The following is a 14,584-nucleotide window of genomic DNA, read 5'->3' on the forward strand; positions in this document are numbered from 1 at the left end:
TGAGCTTTGGGCTTTATCAAAAATAGTTTAATGGGTGCCATGAATGGATGCCAAGATTGCTTAATGCGTGCCAGGCCCTGTGCTAAACTCTTATGCATTATCTTATTCAATCCTCTTAACAGTCCAAAGAGGGAGGCCCCAGTACTATCCCATTTTGCAGATAAAGAAACTGAGGCTTGCTCCAAATCACACAGCGGTGATATAGCAAAGTTTGGCTTGAAATCTAGGATTGGCGTTCTAACAGCAGTGTTTTATTTTTCTTCTTTGATTAAAAAACTCAAAGGAAAATACAGTAACAGGTGGTAGTGGAGAGTTTATGGTGATTTAATTCTGTCCCACCAGACCCCACCCCAGGTATAGTCATCATTACTGGCTTCTTGTACTGCCTTCCAGCTACATACAATACACACACAGATGTGTACCTGTTTGTGAGTCTACACATGTATATACAAAGGGTTGTGAGCTATCCACACTATCTGCACCTTGTTTTCTTCATTTAATGTGTCTTGACTTTAGCGTCGGTACATAAAGGACTGCCTGGCTTTTAAATTGCTGCATAGTAGTTCACAGTACAGATATGTAGGAACTTAACCAGTCCACTCCTTAGGGACATTTAGGACTTTCTAGAGTTTTTTTGGTTTTGTTTTTTTGGACTTTCCTGAATTTTTGCCATCAGTAACAATGTTGCAACAAGCATCTTCAGGCAAATGGCTCTGCAAATGTGTGTGAGCAATGTTGTGCTTTTTTTTTTTTTTTAAAGATTTTATTTATTTGACAGAGAGATCACAACTAGGCAGAGAGGCAGGCAGAGAGAGGAGGAAGCAGACTCCCCGCTGAGAAGACAGCCAGATGCGGGGCTCGATCCCAGGACCCTGGGATCGTGACCTGAGTTGAAGGCAGAGGCTTAACCCACTGACCCAGCCAGGTGCCCCCAGCGTTGTGCTTTTGATCACAAGAGCGAGATGACAGGCAGGGACAGTTGGGGTCACTCAACAGGTCACTGACTCAGAGACAACACTTCTGTCATCTCCAGGGTACTGGGGATGGCAACCGGGAAGCCATCAGGCTCTGGACTTTGGGCCATCCCATACATAAACCTTAGATTTGATAGTGACAGACATCAGCCCTGGGCCCCAGGGAGGTTTCTGAATGAAAATAAGACTGTGGAGAGCAGAGGTTCCTCTCTCCAGCCACCATCTCATCACGCCCCATTTGGGGCAGCCAAGAAATGTAAGGCTCATGGGTTGGGCCTGTCGCCCCAGGCAGGTGGAGCCCCTTCGGGCCTGGCTCCCTTAAGGAGTCATGGGCTGAAATCCCAAGCTGGAGTGGCGTGCTCGAGGAAACACGGCAAATATGGTGGGACTGGGCCGGAGCGTGCTCTTCTGTGTCGTCTGCACCACTCCCTCCGTCGCTCCCTTGTGGCTCAACATGCTCTGATTAACAGAGCTCTGTCTCTTCTCTAGTTCCAGTGAAGGCTTGAGGATCTCCTGAAGCCACTTCTGGGCCTGGGTTAGAGGGTGCTGGCTGCCCTTTTGTCACCTTTTTGTCTTCCGTTTACTAGAGTGAAGCTGACTTTTTGTCTCATGAGGTTGATGTTTTGTATATAAGCTGCTGCTATCTTAGTATCAGTCAGGACGCCTTTGGTGGTAACAAACAAACCTTAAATTATACTGGCTTAATACCAAGATTTATTCTGTCCTTACTCATTTACTCCCTGACTTGGGCCACTCCTGGTGTCAGCTATTCTCCCTGGAGTGACTCAGTGTCCCAGTGTGCTTTCGTGTTGTGGCTTACCACCACAGTGGGTGGCCTCCATGACAGCCCAGGGGGTGGGGTACGGTGCTGGGGAGAGGAAGGGAAGTAGAATACAGGAGAAGAACACGCTGACTCTTGAATGTCCCTGTCCGTCACTTGTACTCCTAGCCCACTGGCCGGAACGAGGCATGAGCCCAGACCTAATTGCAAGGGCAGTGTGAGTGGTGGCGGAGGGGAGGTCACACGGACAGTCCTGGGAAGTACACGTCTCTGCCAAGTCCTGGGGCTGCTGGGGTCAGGGGAACATGGGCTGCGTTAAACAGGGCAATGACCGCAGGCCTATGGGGGCTATTGTTAAGAACAGCAGATTTGGGGACCGATATTAGATTTTAGGTGTCACTCAATTGCTCATTTATCTGCAGAGGACTTTTACTTGACAATCAGATGATTAAGAAAAATCAAACACATGTGCAGAAAACTCCACACAACAAATGTAGAGCTTAACCTTAGTAAATTTATTATAAGGGAAATACTCTTGAACCTCCCTCCCAAGTCACGAAACAGAACTTGATAGAATTGTTATAATTTTTGGACTCCGCGCTCTGGGTTGCCAAACTTGAGTCTGATGCAGCTTTGGAAAAATGAAGCTTTGTGTTTCAGAGGTCCAGTGCTGCTCTTTCATGCGGAGACTGTGGAACTTGCAATATGCCCACCCCACAGGGAACGTGTGGATGGGGCGTGGGGAGCCGGGGGCAGGCCAGCCAGCAGTCTGGGTGATGGCCACTAGACTCTCCCTGTCTGCCCTAACTGTGCACTTGGTCCCTGGGTCAGCCGCTTCTTGTGGCCGCGGTGCTGCCCGGGGAATGCATCTGGCACGAGAGGCAGCCCCACCTACCATGCGGCCTCTTCTCCAGGCCCAGCTGCAGCCTGGAGGTCAGCCTGACCCCAGGGACTCCCAGCTCCGGGCAGAAGCCCCATTACCCCTGCCAAGGTATGTGTCAGCCTAGAAGCAGCGCTCCATGTTTTGGGAACTTGTAAAAGCCTAATCCTAGAAAGACTGTGTGTTCTGGGCTGCTGGCTCACCCCACCTCCAGGGAGCCCGACGCACCTGCTGGGACGCGGCCCTGAGTGGGACCCTCCCATCTCGATCGGTCACTGCATATTTCTAGGCTCAAGTCAGACTCAGGGAAGTATGGCTTCCTCCTCTCTCCACGCCCTGGTCCCCTGCACCCATGAAGCCACCGACCCAGTTTTTGATGGGACAATGAGAATCTCTGTGCAAAGCCCTAGAAGAGGAGACAGAAGCAAATGCCACGCTGCCTTCACAGAACCCAGACACGACCATCCTTCTGAGGAAGGGGCAACGTACCTGAGCCTTCCTGCTCTTATCAGAGCATTTGGAACAAGCTCCCCAAATACCAGAGGCCGAGCACAAACCTCCTTCACTGTCAGCAAGAGGAACGATGAATCATACAAAACCTGCAATTTCTTTCATCCCCAAATACCACATATATACTGACGTTTAGCGTCCTTTTACATGTGCGAGGTGGTTTTTAAAAAATTCTCTCTCTCTCTCTCTTTTTTTCTCTAAACCCAAAACACCAGCTGTAAAACCCACTGCTTCCTTCCCGTCCGGGTCTGCCGCAGTAGGAGGTGGCGGCGGCCGACAGCCGGGCCCCTGGCGCTCTGAGTCAGGCCTCCCTCCCAGGCTTGCTGCCTGCGAGACCAACTGAAAAGCTGGTGAATGGCACTTAGGGGCCCACAGGCATGCAGGGAGGCCGAAAATATTTGCAGAGGCACACACTCCGTTCACAGAATGAAAGGCCACTATGTAAGTATCTGGGCTCTGTCGGGGCAAGGCATCTTCAAAGTGACTTCTGCTTGTCACATGGAGCCAGCAAGGAGGCAAAGACGTTCATTCAAAAGCAGCACGCAGGAGCCCTACCACAACTTCCTGGCACCAGAAGGTAGACTCAGAACGGGACCGCAGCCTGGGGTCCCGTGTGTGTCTTTTTCTTGCCCTTTCTCCTTCGCTGCACACGGCACAGGATGGTTTTGTGATGGCCTACAATGTCAGCTTTCAGAGCTGGGCAGACATGATCCATTTTCTCTCCCTTGGCTGGGGAAGGCTTTTTTGGAAGACACTCAAAAGGCAACCATAGTTACTAATGGAGCATGGCAAGCATGAGACAGAGGTAGTTATTACCCAGGCTTGACAAAAAAAGGAGAAACGTGGGATGTTTTTTGCATCAGGCCACAGATGTGAATGCCAAAGGCCCCCAGGTGAGTGCAGAAGCAGACCAGACACACCTGATACCCTCTTGCAGCATCCCCCATGACTCCCAGAAATGCCACACAAACGTGAAAATGGGCAACAGCCTTCTGACCACACTGGGGCCGTGAGCCAAAATCCAGGCAGAATTCTCACTAACCACATTGTCCACTGGGATGCGTTCAGAAGAACAGTCTTGGATTTCACACCGTTTGTGTTGGCCACTCTGAATCAGAATGGGGCAGCCAGGCCCCGGAAGGGGAAGAAATAGTTTTGTTTCACTCAGTCCCTTTGTCAGTGACGATCTTCCACCTGGGCAGGCAGGAAGACACAGCCTAGTTTCCTCCCCCTCCTCTGCCTTTCTCCAAAGCAACAGTGACTGTAAATTCCAGCATGCAACATGGTGAAAGAAGAATGGCTAAAGGCATGCATCTTCCCGATGTTGACTTGCTAGTCGTTGACTTGCTAGAAGTGTCCTCGGAGGGGAGAGAAGGGAAGGGGGCTGGGAGGGGCTGCTCAAAGGTCTGCAAGCTACCCTGGATTTCCCAGCCTCATCAGAGAACCCAAGAGCAGAGCGGAAGAAACTACATCGGCTGGTTCAGAAATATCCCAGGGAATGCTCAGCAGGCACGGACACCTGAGCTAAGCGGACTGTGATTCACAGAGGAAGCTGCCAGCACCCAAGGGGGAGGCTAAGGATGCTGCATTTACCGCGTCTAATGGCCAGGGCTGAGCCCGGAGAGAGGGCTCTCCATGTGAATACCAACAAGGCAATGAAAAGAGAGGAGAACCTGAAGGAGAGGAGACCCGCCCTCAAGACTCGGGGCAACACCTCTCTCTGAACATTATGTTCTATAAGAAACAGATGCTAATCTTAGACAACTGCTACCCTGTGTCTTAGGGAAGATGCAAGAAGATATAGCCTTGGGGCGCCTGGCTGGCTCAGGTTAGCGTCCAATTCTTGATTTCAGCTCAGGTCAGGATCTTGGGGTCATGGGACTGAGCCCCGAGTCAGGCTCCATGTTGGGCATGGAACTTGCTTAAGAGTCCCTCTCTCTACCTCCTTCCCCTGCCCCAATCTCTTTCTCCCTTCTCTTAAAGAACAGGATATGGCCTCAATGGAACTTGCTAAAGAAGGAACTAAAAGGACCCTTTATCAGATATGATTCATAAATATTTCCTTCCATTCAGTAGATTGCTTTTCATTTTGTAAATGGATGTTGAATTTTGTCAAATGCTTTTTCTGCATCTACTGAGATGATCATATGATTTTTATCCTTCATGTTGCTAATGTGGTATGTCCTGTTGATTGATTTCTGGATACTGAACCACCCTTACATACCTGGAATAAATTCCACTTTATCAAAGTTAATGAGCTAATGTTTTGCTGAATTTAGTTTATTATATTTTGTTGAAAATTTTTGTATCTGTATTCACCAAGGATACTGTCCTATAATTTTCTTGTGCTGTCCTTGTTGGGTTTTTGTATCAAGCTCATAAAATGAGTTTGGAGGTGTTCCCTTCTCTTCCATTCTTTGGAAGAGTTTGAGAAGGATTGGTATGTATTCTTTAAATTTTGGTAGAAGTCACCAGTGAGGCTGTCTCTGGTCCTGGACTTTTGTTTGTTGGTAGGTTTGTGATTACTGATTCAGTCTCTTTGCTAGTAATCTATTCATGTTTTCTGTTTCTTCCTGATTCAGTCTTAGTAGCTTTGGCATGTTGTGTTTCCATTTTCATTTCTCTCAAGGTATTTTTTAATTTCTCTCTCTCTCTCTTTTTTTTTTTTTTTACTCTGGTTGTTCCATAGCATGTTTTTAAATCTCCACATTTTTGTGAATTTTCCAGTTTTCTTCTTGTCACTGATTTCCAGTTTCATGCCACTGATTAGAAAATACGACTGTGATAAGATTTCACTGTTCTGAAATTTATTAAGCTTTGTTCTGGGCTTAATGATTATCCTAACATGATTATCCTAGAGAATGTTCTGTGCACTTGAGAATAATGTGTATTCTGTTGTTTTGGATGGAATATTCTATATATATATATCTGTTAGGTGCATTTGGCATAATGTGTCATTTAAGGCTACTGTTTCCATATTGATTTTCTGCCTGGGTGAATTATCCACTGATGAAAGTGGGCTATTAAAGCCCCACACTAGGGGCGCCTGTGTGGCTCAGTGGGTTAAGCCTCTGCTTTCGGCTCAGGTCATGGTCTCAGGGTCCTGGGATCGAGCCCTGCATCAGGCTCTCTGCTCAGCAGGGAATCTGCTTCCCCCCACCCCCGCCCCTGCCTGCCTCTCTGCCTACTTGTGCTCTCTTTCTCTCTTTGTCAAATAAAAAAATATTTTTTTTAAAAAGCCCCACACTATTATCCTGTTGCTGCTTATTTCTTCCTTAAGGTCTGTTAATATTTGCTTTATATATTTAAGTGCTTCTATGTCAGGTGCACAAATATTTACAAATGACAAATTTACAAATATCCTCTGTTGGACTAAGCCCTTTAGCATTATGTAATGCCCTTCTTTGTCTCTTATTGTAGTCTATTTCAAGTCTGTTTTGTCTGACATAAGTATAGTTATACAGCTCTCCTTTGGTTTCCTTAGCATAGAATGTATTTTTCCATCCTTTCACTTTCCATCTTTGTGTCCTTACATCTGAAGAGATTCTCTTACAGACAGCATATAGATGGGTCTGTAGAGAAACATTATAATTAAAATATCAAAAATTAAAGACAAGGAATATTTAAAGCAGCAAGAGAAAACTTGTTACATACAAGGGAACCCTCATAAAAATATGAGCAGATTTTTCAACAGAAATTTGCTAGCCAGAAGGGATTGGCATGATATATTCAAAGTACTAGAAGAAAAAAACTTCCAACCAAGAATTCTCTACCCAGCAAGGTGGTTATTCAGAACCAAAGGAGAAATAAAGAAATTTCCAGATAAGCAAAAGCTAAAGGAGTTCATCACCACTCAACAGGCCTTACCAGAAATGTTAAATGGATACCTTTTTTTTTTTTTTTAATGTTTTTTAGTAATCTCTACACCCAGTGTGGGGCTCAAATCCATAAGAGTCACGTGTTCTTCCAACTGAGCTAGGTGTCCCTAAAGGGATGTCTTTAAGCAGAAAGGAAAGGGTGCTAATTAGTGATAGGAAAACATAGGAAAGTATGACTCTCATTGGTAAACGTAAATATATAGTAAAATTTAGAATACTGTTGTAAAGCTGGTGGATTAATCACTTTATAAAGCTAGTACAAAGGATAAAGCAAAAGTATTAAAAATAACTATAATTATTAAAGGCTACCCAAGATAAAAAGATGTAAAATGTGGTATTAAAAACAAAGTATAGTGGGGGGAATAAAAACATAGAGTATCGGGACACCTGGGTGGCTCAGTTGGTTAAGCAGCTGCCTTCGGCTCAGGTCATGATCACAGCGTCCTGGGATCGAGTCCCACATCGGGCTCCTTGCTCGGCAGGAAGCCTGCTTCTCCCTCTGCCTCTGCCTGCCTCTCTGTCTGCCTGTGCTCGCTCACTCTCTCTCCCTCTGTCTCTGACAAATAAATAAATAAAATCTTTAAACAAACAAACAAACAAACAAAAAAACCCATAGAGTTTCAGGGTAAATTCAAACTTGTTACCAACTTAAAATTGACTGTTCTTTTAAGTTGTCCTTTGTAAGCTTCCTGGTAACTACAAAGCAAAATACAGTAGATACAAAAAAGGGAAAGGAATAGAAGTATACCACTACAGAAAATCAACAAATCACAAAGAAAGCTGGAAAGCACACAAAGGAAGAAACAAAATGGCAATGAGCACATACGTATCAATACATAAATGGACAAAGATTTCCAATTGAAAGAATGAGGACATATTTTTAAGTAAAAACAATGTATACTCACACACATCTATGTATAAATGCATAGAAATGTCCAGAAAAACACACAGTAAGCACTGTGTGTTTGGTGGGACAGGAGAGTGTTACGGGTCCCCCCACCCCCCAATGAATAATGGAGTTCTAGCCTGTGGTACCTCAGAATTTTATCTTATTTGGAGAATAGTCTTTACAGAGGTAATTAAATTGGAAAATAAGGTCATTAGGGTGGGCCTTTAATCCAGTATAGCTGATACCCTTATAAAAAGGGGAAATTTGGACACAGACACATACAGAGGAAAGATAATAGGCAACTTCAGACGTAGGGAGAAGATGGCCATTTGTAAGCCCATGTAAAAAGCCTGGAACAGATTTTTCCCTTACATCTTGTGTTTGGACTTCTAGCCTCTGTAACTGAGACAACACATTTCTATTGTTTAAGACACGCAGTCTATACTTTGTTATGAGAGCCCTGGCAACCTAACATAAGGAGATTCCTATTTTTATATTTTTGTTGTATATGACATTTTTATAATGACTGTGTATATATTACTTCTATAATCAGAGCACCCCTCTTCAATTTTTCATTTTGGAAAATGAGAGAAGAGACAGAAGAACTGGTTTGACTTCTGAGGATGAGGCATGACTATCCTAAAACTGGTTTTATTACTCATCAGTAAATAGAAAGCGTACTTCCTGCTACTCGCTCTGTCCCTGACCTACCCCCACCCCAACCAACACTGCCCTTTAGGTGGCCAGCTTGCCCTGAGGAGACCACTAGCTGAGAAGATTGGTGGGCCCTGATTTGCTAGGTGACAACTAAGGTCTGGTCATGCCGTATGTCACCAGGGCCATCTCCCTTCATTGCACACATCTGGCTCAGACCTAGACAAAGTGGGGCATTTCTAACCATCTCACTCCACAAATCAGAAAGCCCGAGGCACCTACAGTAAGAATGCCTGCAAGCAGCTGGCATGCTTCTGCTAGCTCTGGCCCCTCATTCACATGGAGGGGTTGCCGGCTCAAAAGCCACATTAGAAGAACACACCACCCAAGAAGTCCCTGTAAAACAGAATTCTTTCAACAATTTTTCCCCTGAGAAGATGTCCTGCTTTTCCAGGGGGTATGGCGGTGCCCACTGTTGGGAGATACAGGGGTAGGCCTACATCTGAGAACCTGAGGCCCCGGAGAGGAGTGCACTGACTTGCAGGGGTCAAGGCCACCAAAGAGCTGGAAGGTTTAAGGTAGTAGCACTCAGAAAGACCACGTGTTCCTGTCCTGGTCAAATACGTGGAGCCAGATCTAGCCTTCTTGGCAGAACCACTCAGAGGCCCTGAACCTTCTGGCAAGCTGCACGGGTTGGCCCCCGAGGAATCTGGCCAGCCTAGTACACTTCTGCGGCTAGCCCTTGGGCCGGCAAGGAATCAAAAGTGAATTTAGAACTGCAGAGAGGTTAAGAAAAAGAAATCTCAATGTAGTAGGTCTGAATACTCACAAAATAGCTGCAAGCTCTTCAGCTTCCTGTGCTTCAAGTGGTTGTCCTCGCCAGTTCCTGATGTTTCCAGAACAGAGGAGGAACTGAGGACAGGGCTAGCATTTTAAAGCACCTCCTGTGTTCTGCACTGTAACTACAGCAGAGCCTTTGACCTTCCCAATGTGCCGAGAACAGGGGGGTATTTCCTCTACCTGAAAAAAAAAACAAAGCTCCAAGAGGTGAAGTCACTTGCCCAAGGGTTAATAGGCTAGTAATGGCAGAGACATGGAATTGTAAATTAATGGACTTTATTTTCCTGCTTTCTCACCTGAGTGGAAATGAACCCTCTTCTCAGTGGAGGTTTAAAGGAGATAATGTGTGCAGCACGCCCTGCTCCTGGCGGAGCACATAGGGCACCAGATGACCAGCTAATCCTGAGGCAGCCCGATGGGCCCAAGAGAGCATGGAAGACAGAGCAAGGCTATTGATCAGCGACACCTTCTCAAGCCCCAAAAGGGAGGTGAGCAGAGGTATAACAGCAAGTCCAGGAAAGGACCAGGGCTCATCAAATTTCTTGAAAACATGTTTTCCACTGGATGTCTTCACTTCTTCCATGTTGGCTCTCCACCCCACTATAATTGTTATGGCCCCGTTACTCTGAACAGCTTTCATGTTCTCTGGTCATCTCTTAGTTACTAATCTTTATGGCCTGTTTCTCTCCTTGGGCTTTCCAACTTCCAGCATCATCTGTTGTTTTTCACCTTTGCCAGTGGCTTGTAAGAGTTAAAACTAAGAGGGCCCCTCTCCATGTCTTTTTAAGGACATAAACCCCTCTCCAGGTTCTCTGGAGAGGACCTGAAGCTTTCCTCTGTGACCCTTACAAGACCCCACACCTTCCTCCTGGGGATTGCCACTGTAACTTTTGAGCATCCAAAGAGCCCATTTGGAAGGGAAAGTGGGCCAAATGTCACTGAAAGAGAACCACTCTGAGGAGACCAAGGGTCTTACAGTGTTAACAATTGTTTTCTGTGAGAAACTATCTCCCAAACTCCACACAAACCCACCCACCCGAAGTTCAACAGGAATTGGTGGAAAACAACTCGGAGGAAGTACAGCTGTTCCCTCTGAGGAGCACGCGTGGGGGAAGCCAGGCCTAGGACGAGGGGGTGTTCCCGGGGCTGTGACATACAGCATTCCTTTCGCTTGAAGCATCCAAGCCCAAGGAGCTGCAGTCTCCCCTCGGGAATATGACATAACCACAGCCGGGAAGGGCCTCACAAAAACAGACCAGTGTCCATGCGTCCTGCTCCAAAGGAAGCCCCTTCCCATCCTCTGCGAGAACTCTAGCATGTGCTGAGGCTCAACCGCCCCCCCCAATCTCCTGTCAGACAAATACCCCAAAGTCAATGATCTTTAGGATGTGTTTATATTTACATGGTACATTTTAAAGCAATGACTACATTGGTCATACATATTAGAAACCATAAAAAAAAGTTAAGAACTAAAATGTACATCATACACTTGTATATATATTTTTTACACAGAGGTAAAAAGGCTTATTATAAAAAAATCAATACAACAGGGTTTTTAGTATACAGGTAAAGAATGAATTATGCTTCAGGCACTTTAATTTGTTAATGTGAGCAAATAGCTTGAGGGTGGGGGGTGGTTAGAGGAAGCTTCCAAACAAATCTTTTGGTTAATGTTTTGTTACCACAGATACAAAAATAAAATCTGAATAATTTCTCTCGAATGATTGACGTCAGTATGGCAAAGCTGACTGGGAAAATACTACACACTGTTCAGCTGCAGTGTGGCAATTAGAGAGAGAGACGTATTTACATCAATGTCCCCATGGCTGTCCTTGTGCCCTTAACCACTCGCTGCCTTCACAGACCAAAACGTATAGGCGGAGTAAGATTCACCAGCATAACTCTTCAAAGGGTGGAAAAGGACAAGGGGTCAGTAACAACTAAACAGGTACTACAAACAAAATGTGCCAGGATGTGTGTGTTCCTAGTGAAATAAATAGGGGCACTTGAACTGAGGTCTAACAAACCTACATTAGTGTTGTGCTTTGTAGAGAGGAGAGACCTTGAGAAAGGCCCTGAGGAAATGCCTCAGGAGGGGGGGGGGCTGAGGGCGGGGGCTGGTCTCTTGACAGGGTCTGGAGGCTGGCTGGAGGTTTTCTACATGTTCTCCAGGCTGGGAAACAGTTCTCTTTTCTTCCATCACCAGACTGACAGCTCTCTGCTCCTTTCCAAGCCAGAAGGCCCAAACCAGTCACTCCCAACAAATGAAAACATCTACCAACTAACTCATAAGCACACGGAGTATTTACACCGATGATCTGACTAAAGAAATGTGATGGGCGCTTGGATGAGCTGAAAACATTCCAAGAAGGGAAGCATGGCTAGCACTTTCCCAATACGATTGGCAGACTGGAAAAAAGTCCCTTTCCTTGAAGACTAGCTGTCCTGTGTGCAAAAGAGAAGGGGTGTGGGGGGGGGAGTGGAGATACAGAGAGCAGGCCATGCCCTCAGCTGGCAATTAGCACAGGAAGATCATGGAGGGAAGAGCCAGCCTTGACAAGCCTGTCCCCTACGGTCTCCGTGACGTTCTGATTGTACTATGCTAGGTACCACTCTTTGCTTTTCTTCTTTATGCAATGAGATTTGGCTACTCCTTGCAATATATTAGAAAAATACTTTTTTCCAGCTAATTAGAAGCCTCCTACATGGCAAGGCGACAGGTAGACCCAGACTGCTGACCTAACCATCTGTGCACCCAAACTGGGAAGTCTGGGATTGGAGATGTAGGAGAAAGACACTTAGGCATTGGAAGGGTTTTTACATATGGCCTTGGTTTTTTTTAATCCCCCCAAGTATAAACGAAGAATTTGGTGATGTGAATTTCAGTTTAGAACAAAAACAAAAACAGAAACCCATGAACAAAATGCAACCCACCACTCTTCAGATTTAGGACATTTAAAATGCACCCCTCCCCCAAAATAGGGGATATGGGAGGAAGCTCCTTTAATTTTATTTACCACAAACCTCGGTGTTTCTCAACTAGAACTCTTTGGAGAACACTGGTGTGTGTATGTGTATGACTCAACTACTTCATTTGCAAAACAATGAGCACAATTTCTTAGTGTTGTCTTCTAATATTGCTAAATTTTTAGAAGTGGTGGGGACACAATTTTAAGAAAGTTCTATTTAAGGGGTTACCGGGGAGGCTCTCAGAGACCTGAAATCCCTTTTCTAGGCGTGGTCCATGAGGATGCAATGCGGTTTAAGGAATTTTCCTGATTCACACAAGTTAATCTCAAGTTAAGGCTCAATTCTCAGTCATTTCATGGATGAATGTTTTGCATCAGTAAATGATTGACAGATTTCTGGGGGAGGGCAGAGAATGAGGATGCGCTCCAGATAGAAACTGCAGCTTCCTTGGGAAATTTGGCTTTCCAAAAAGTTAAAGCGATCTTGTTTTGTGGGAGACGTTTGTTAATTAGCTCACCTCCTATACATAATCCAACTGTAGGTTAAAATACTTCTGGTGGGGTTTCATCGCTCTGACCTTACCTATCTGCAGGAACCCAATGCTCCTTAGCAACCAGCCAGCTGAAACAAGAGAAAGGAGTGGCTGGAAAAACCAACTACAAACCCCACCCCAAACCAGCAGTCCGACTACAGGCGCCTTTGCACTGGAAGAGGTGGGTAGCAAAGACATGAAATCAACGCATGTATAAGACAGATTGATTACAGATCATTAATAATACACGAGTGTCTGCGGAGGTTCCTTTCCTTCCAACACTGTGTGCGTGCGTGTGTGTCTGATGCAGAGTGGGGGTGGGGGGGGGCGGGGGAAAGTGCAGAGTCCACCAGGCGGGCTCCCCAGGCTGGAATAGCGCCTCAAGGTACCAGGGAGCAGGGAAGAAGGTGAGAGTATGTCGGACACAAGTTTCCTTGTGGCTGTGGGAGGAGGAGGAAGAGGAGGAGGAGGACTAGGGGAAGGAGGGAAACTGAGTCACACGGCCGCTTTGTGCTTCCCCCCGCAGCACCTGCACATCACTCCGCAGTGGTAGCAGGCCCGAAGGGGCAGATAACAGCACATACAGGGGGCCAGGAAAGACAAGGCAATAAGAGCCATCCACCGGAGGCAAAACTTCTCGTCGCTAGTATCGCACGAGCACGGGTCTGTATAGTCTCCCTCGGGGTCCGACATACAGTGATAGAGCATGCTGTCCGCACACCACATACAGCTCACGCGGCGGATGCAAGTTCTCACGGAGTCGGGCGCGTCCTGACAGTGGCCCCGCCGGTTCTCCTCGTGGTTGAACATGTCCCTGCAGTACTCGCACCGGGAGCGCTCGCCGTCCTCCTTCCGCCGCCGGGACTTGCCCCGGGACGGCTGGGTCTTGATCACGCCGCCCCCGCGCCCTTTGGGGTCTTCGCCGAGCCCGAAGTCCGAGGAGTCCACGTACGGGTAATTGTAGTCGTGCTTGGGGACCTCGCCCTTGGCGAAGCGCACGTACGAGTCGGCGTCCTCTGACGTGTCCGGGGACTTGCCCCTCACCGGCGCGTGCCGGTAGTCCTCGTAGCCCGTCAGCCAGATCTTCTCCCTCGGGTTGATGCGCACGATCTCCTCATCGTCGTCGGGGAAGCTCACCTGGCGGTAGGGCCTCGGCATCGGCTGCCCCGGGAGAAAGGAGACACTTTCATAGCAGCGGCAAAAACAACCCCCCAAATCCTCCACTGTGTACCTCTGGCCTTGACGAAGGCATTTCTTGACACAAAGATCGGACCCACCCTGGAATGAGTGAACATCTCCTAGGTCGAAGGTCCTGCAAGTTGTGACTCGCCATCCACTCCTGGGTCGGAAATTTTTTCCTTTTGCCAAGGTACTACCATACACGAGGGGACTCGTAAAAAGGGACTTTGAATTTTTGGAAGCTGAACACACCAAGAGGGAGAAGCAGAATGTGAGAGGCCTCCCTGAGCCCCTCTCCCTAAGGTGACGGTGACAGCCCTCCTGATTTCTAACAGCTTAGATTAGTTTCACCTGTGTCTGTACAGCGTGTTCTCTTTTGCAAGACCAGCTTTTCTCCCAGGGGGAACAGAGGACAGGAGCACACTGCCTGTTACAAGGGTGGCCTCTGTGGGTCTCTCTCTGTCTGTGAGAGCTGCCTACTGGGTCACAACATGAAA

At 46.9% G+C, this 14,584-nt stretch overlaps 1 protein-coding gene across 2 annotated transcripts in view; it reads right to left on the bottom strand.

The window, feature by feature from the left end:
- Positions 1-10,794: 10,794 nt before the first annotated feature.
- Positions 10,795-14,584, bottom strand: part of LOC111148025 (sprouty related EVH1 domain containing 2) — a 116,964-nt gene continuing 113,174 nt past the window's right edge. For both annotated transcript variants that reach the window (XM_022504376.1, XM_022504375.1), the window contains exon 6: positions 10,795-14,069. In XM_022504376.1, the coding sequence (XP_022360084.1) occupies positions 13,404-14,069 (666 nt within the window). In that variant the 3' untranslated portion in view covers positions 10,795-13,403. The remainder of the gene's footprint in view (positions 14,070-14,584) is intronic.

Source organism: Enhydra lutris, unplaced genomic scaffold (assembly GCF_002288905.1).
Source record: "Enhydra lutris kenyoni isolate GAN:26980312 unplaced genomic scaffold, ASM228890v2 scaffoldscaffold18, whole genome shotgun sequence".
In the NCBI taxonomy this organism is placed as follows: Eukaryota; Metazoa; Chordata; class Mammalia; order Carnivora; family Mustelidae; genus Enhydra; species Enhydra lutris.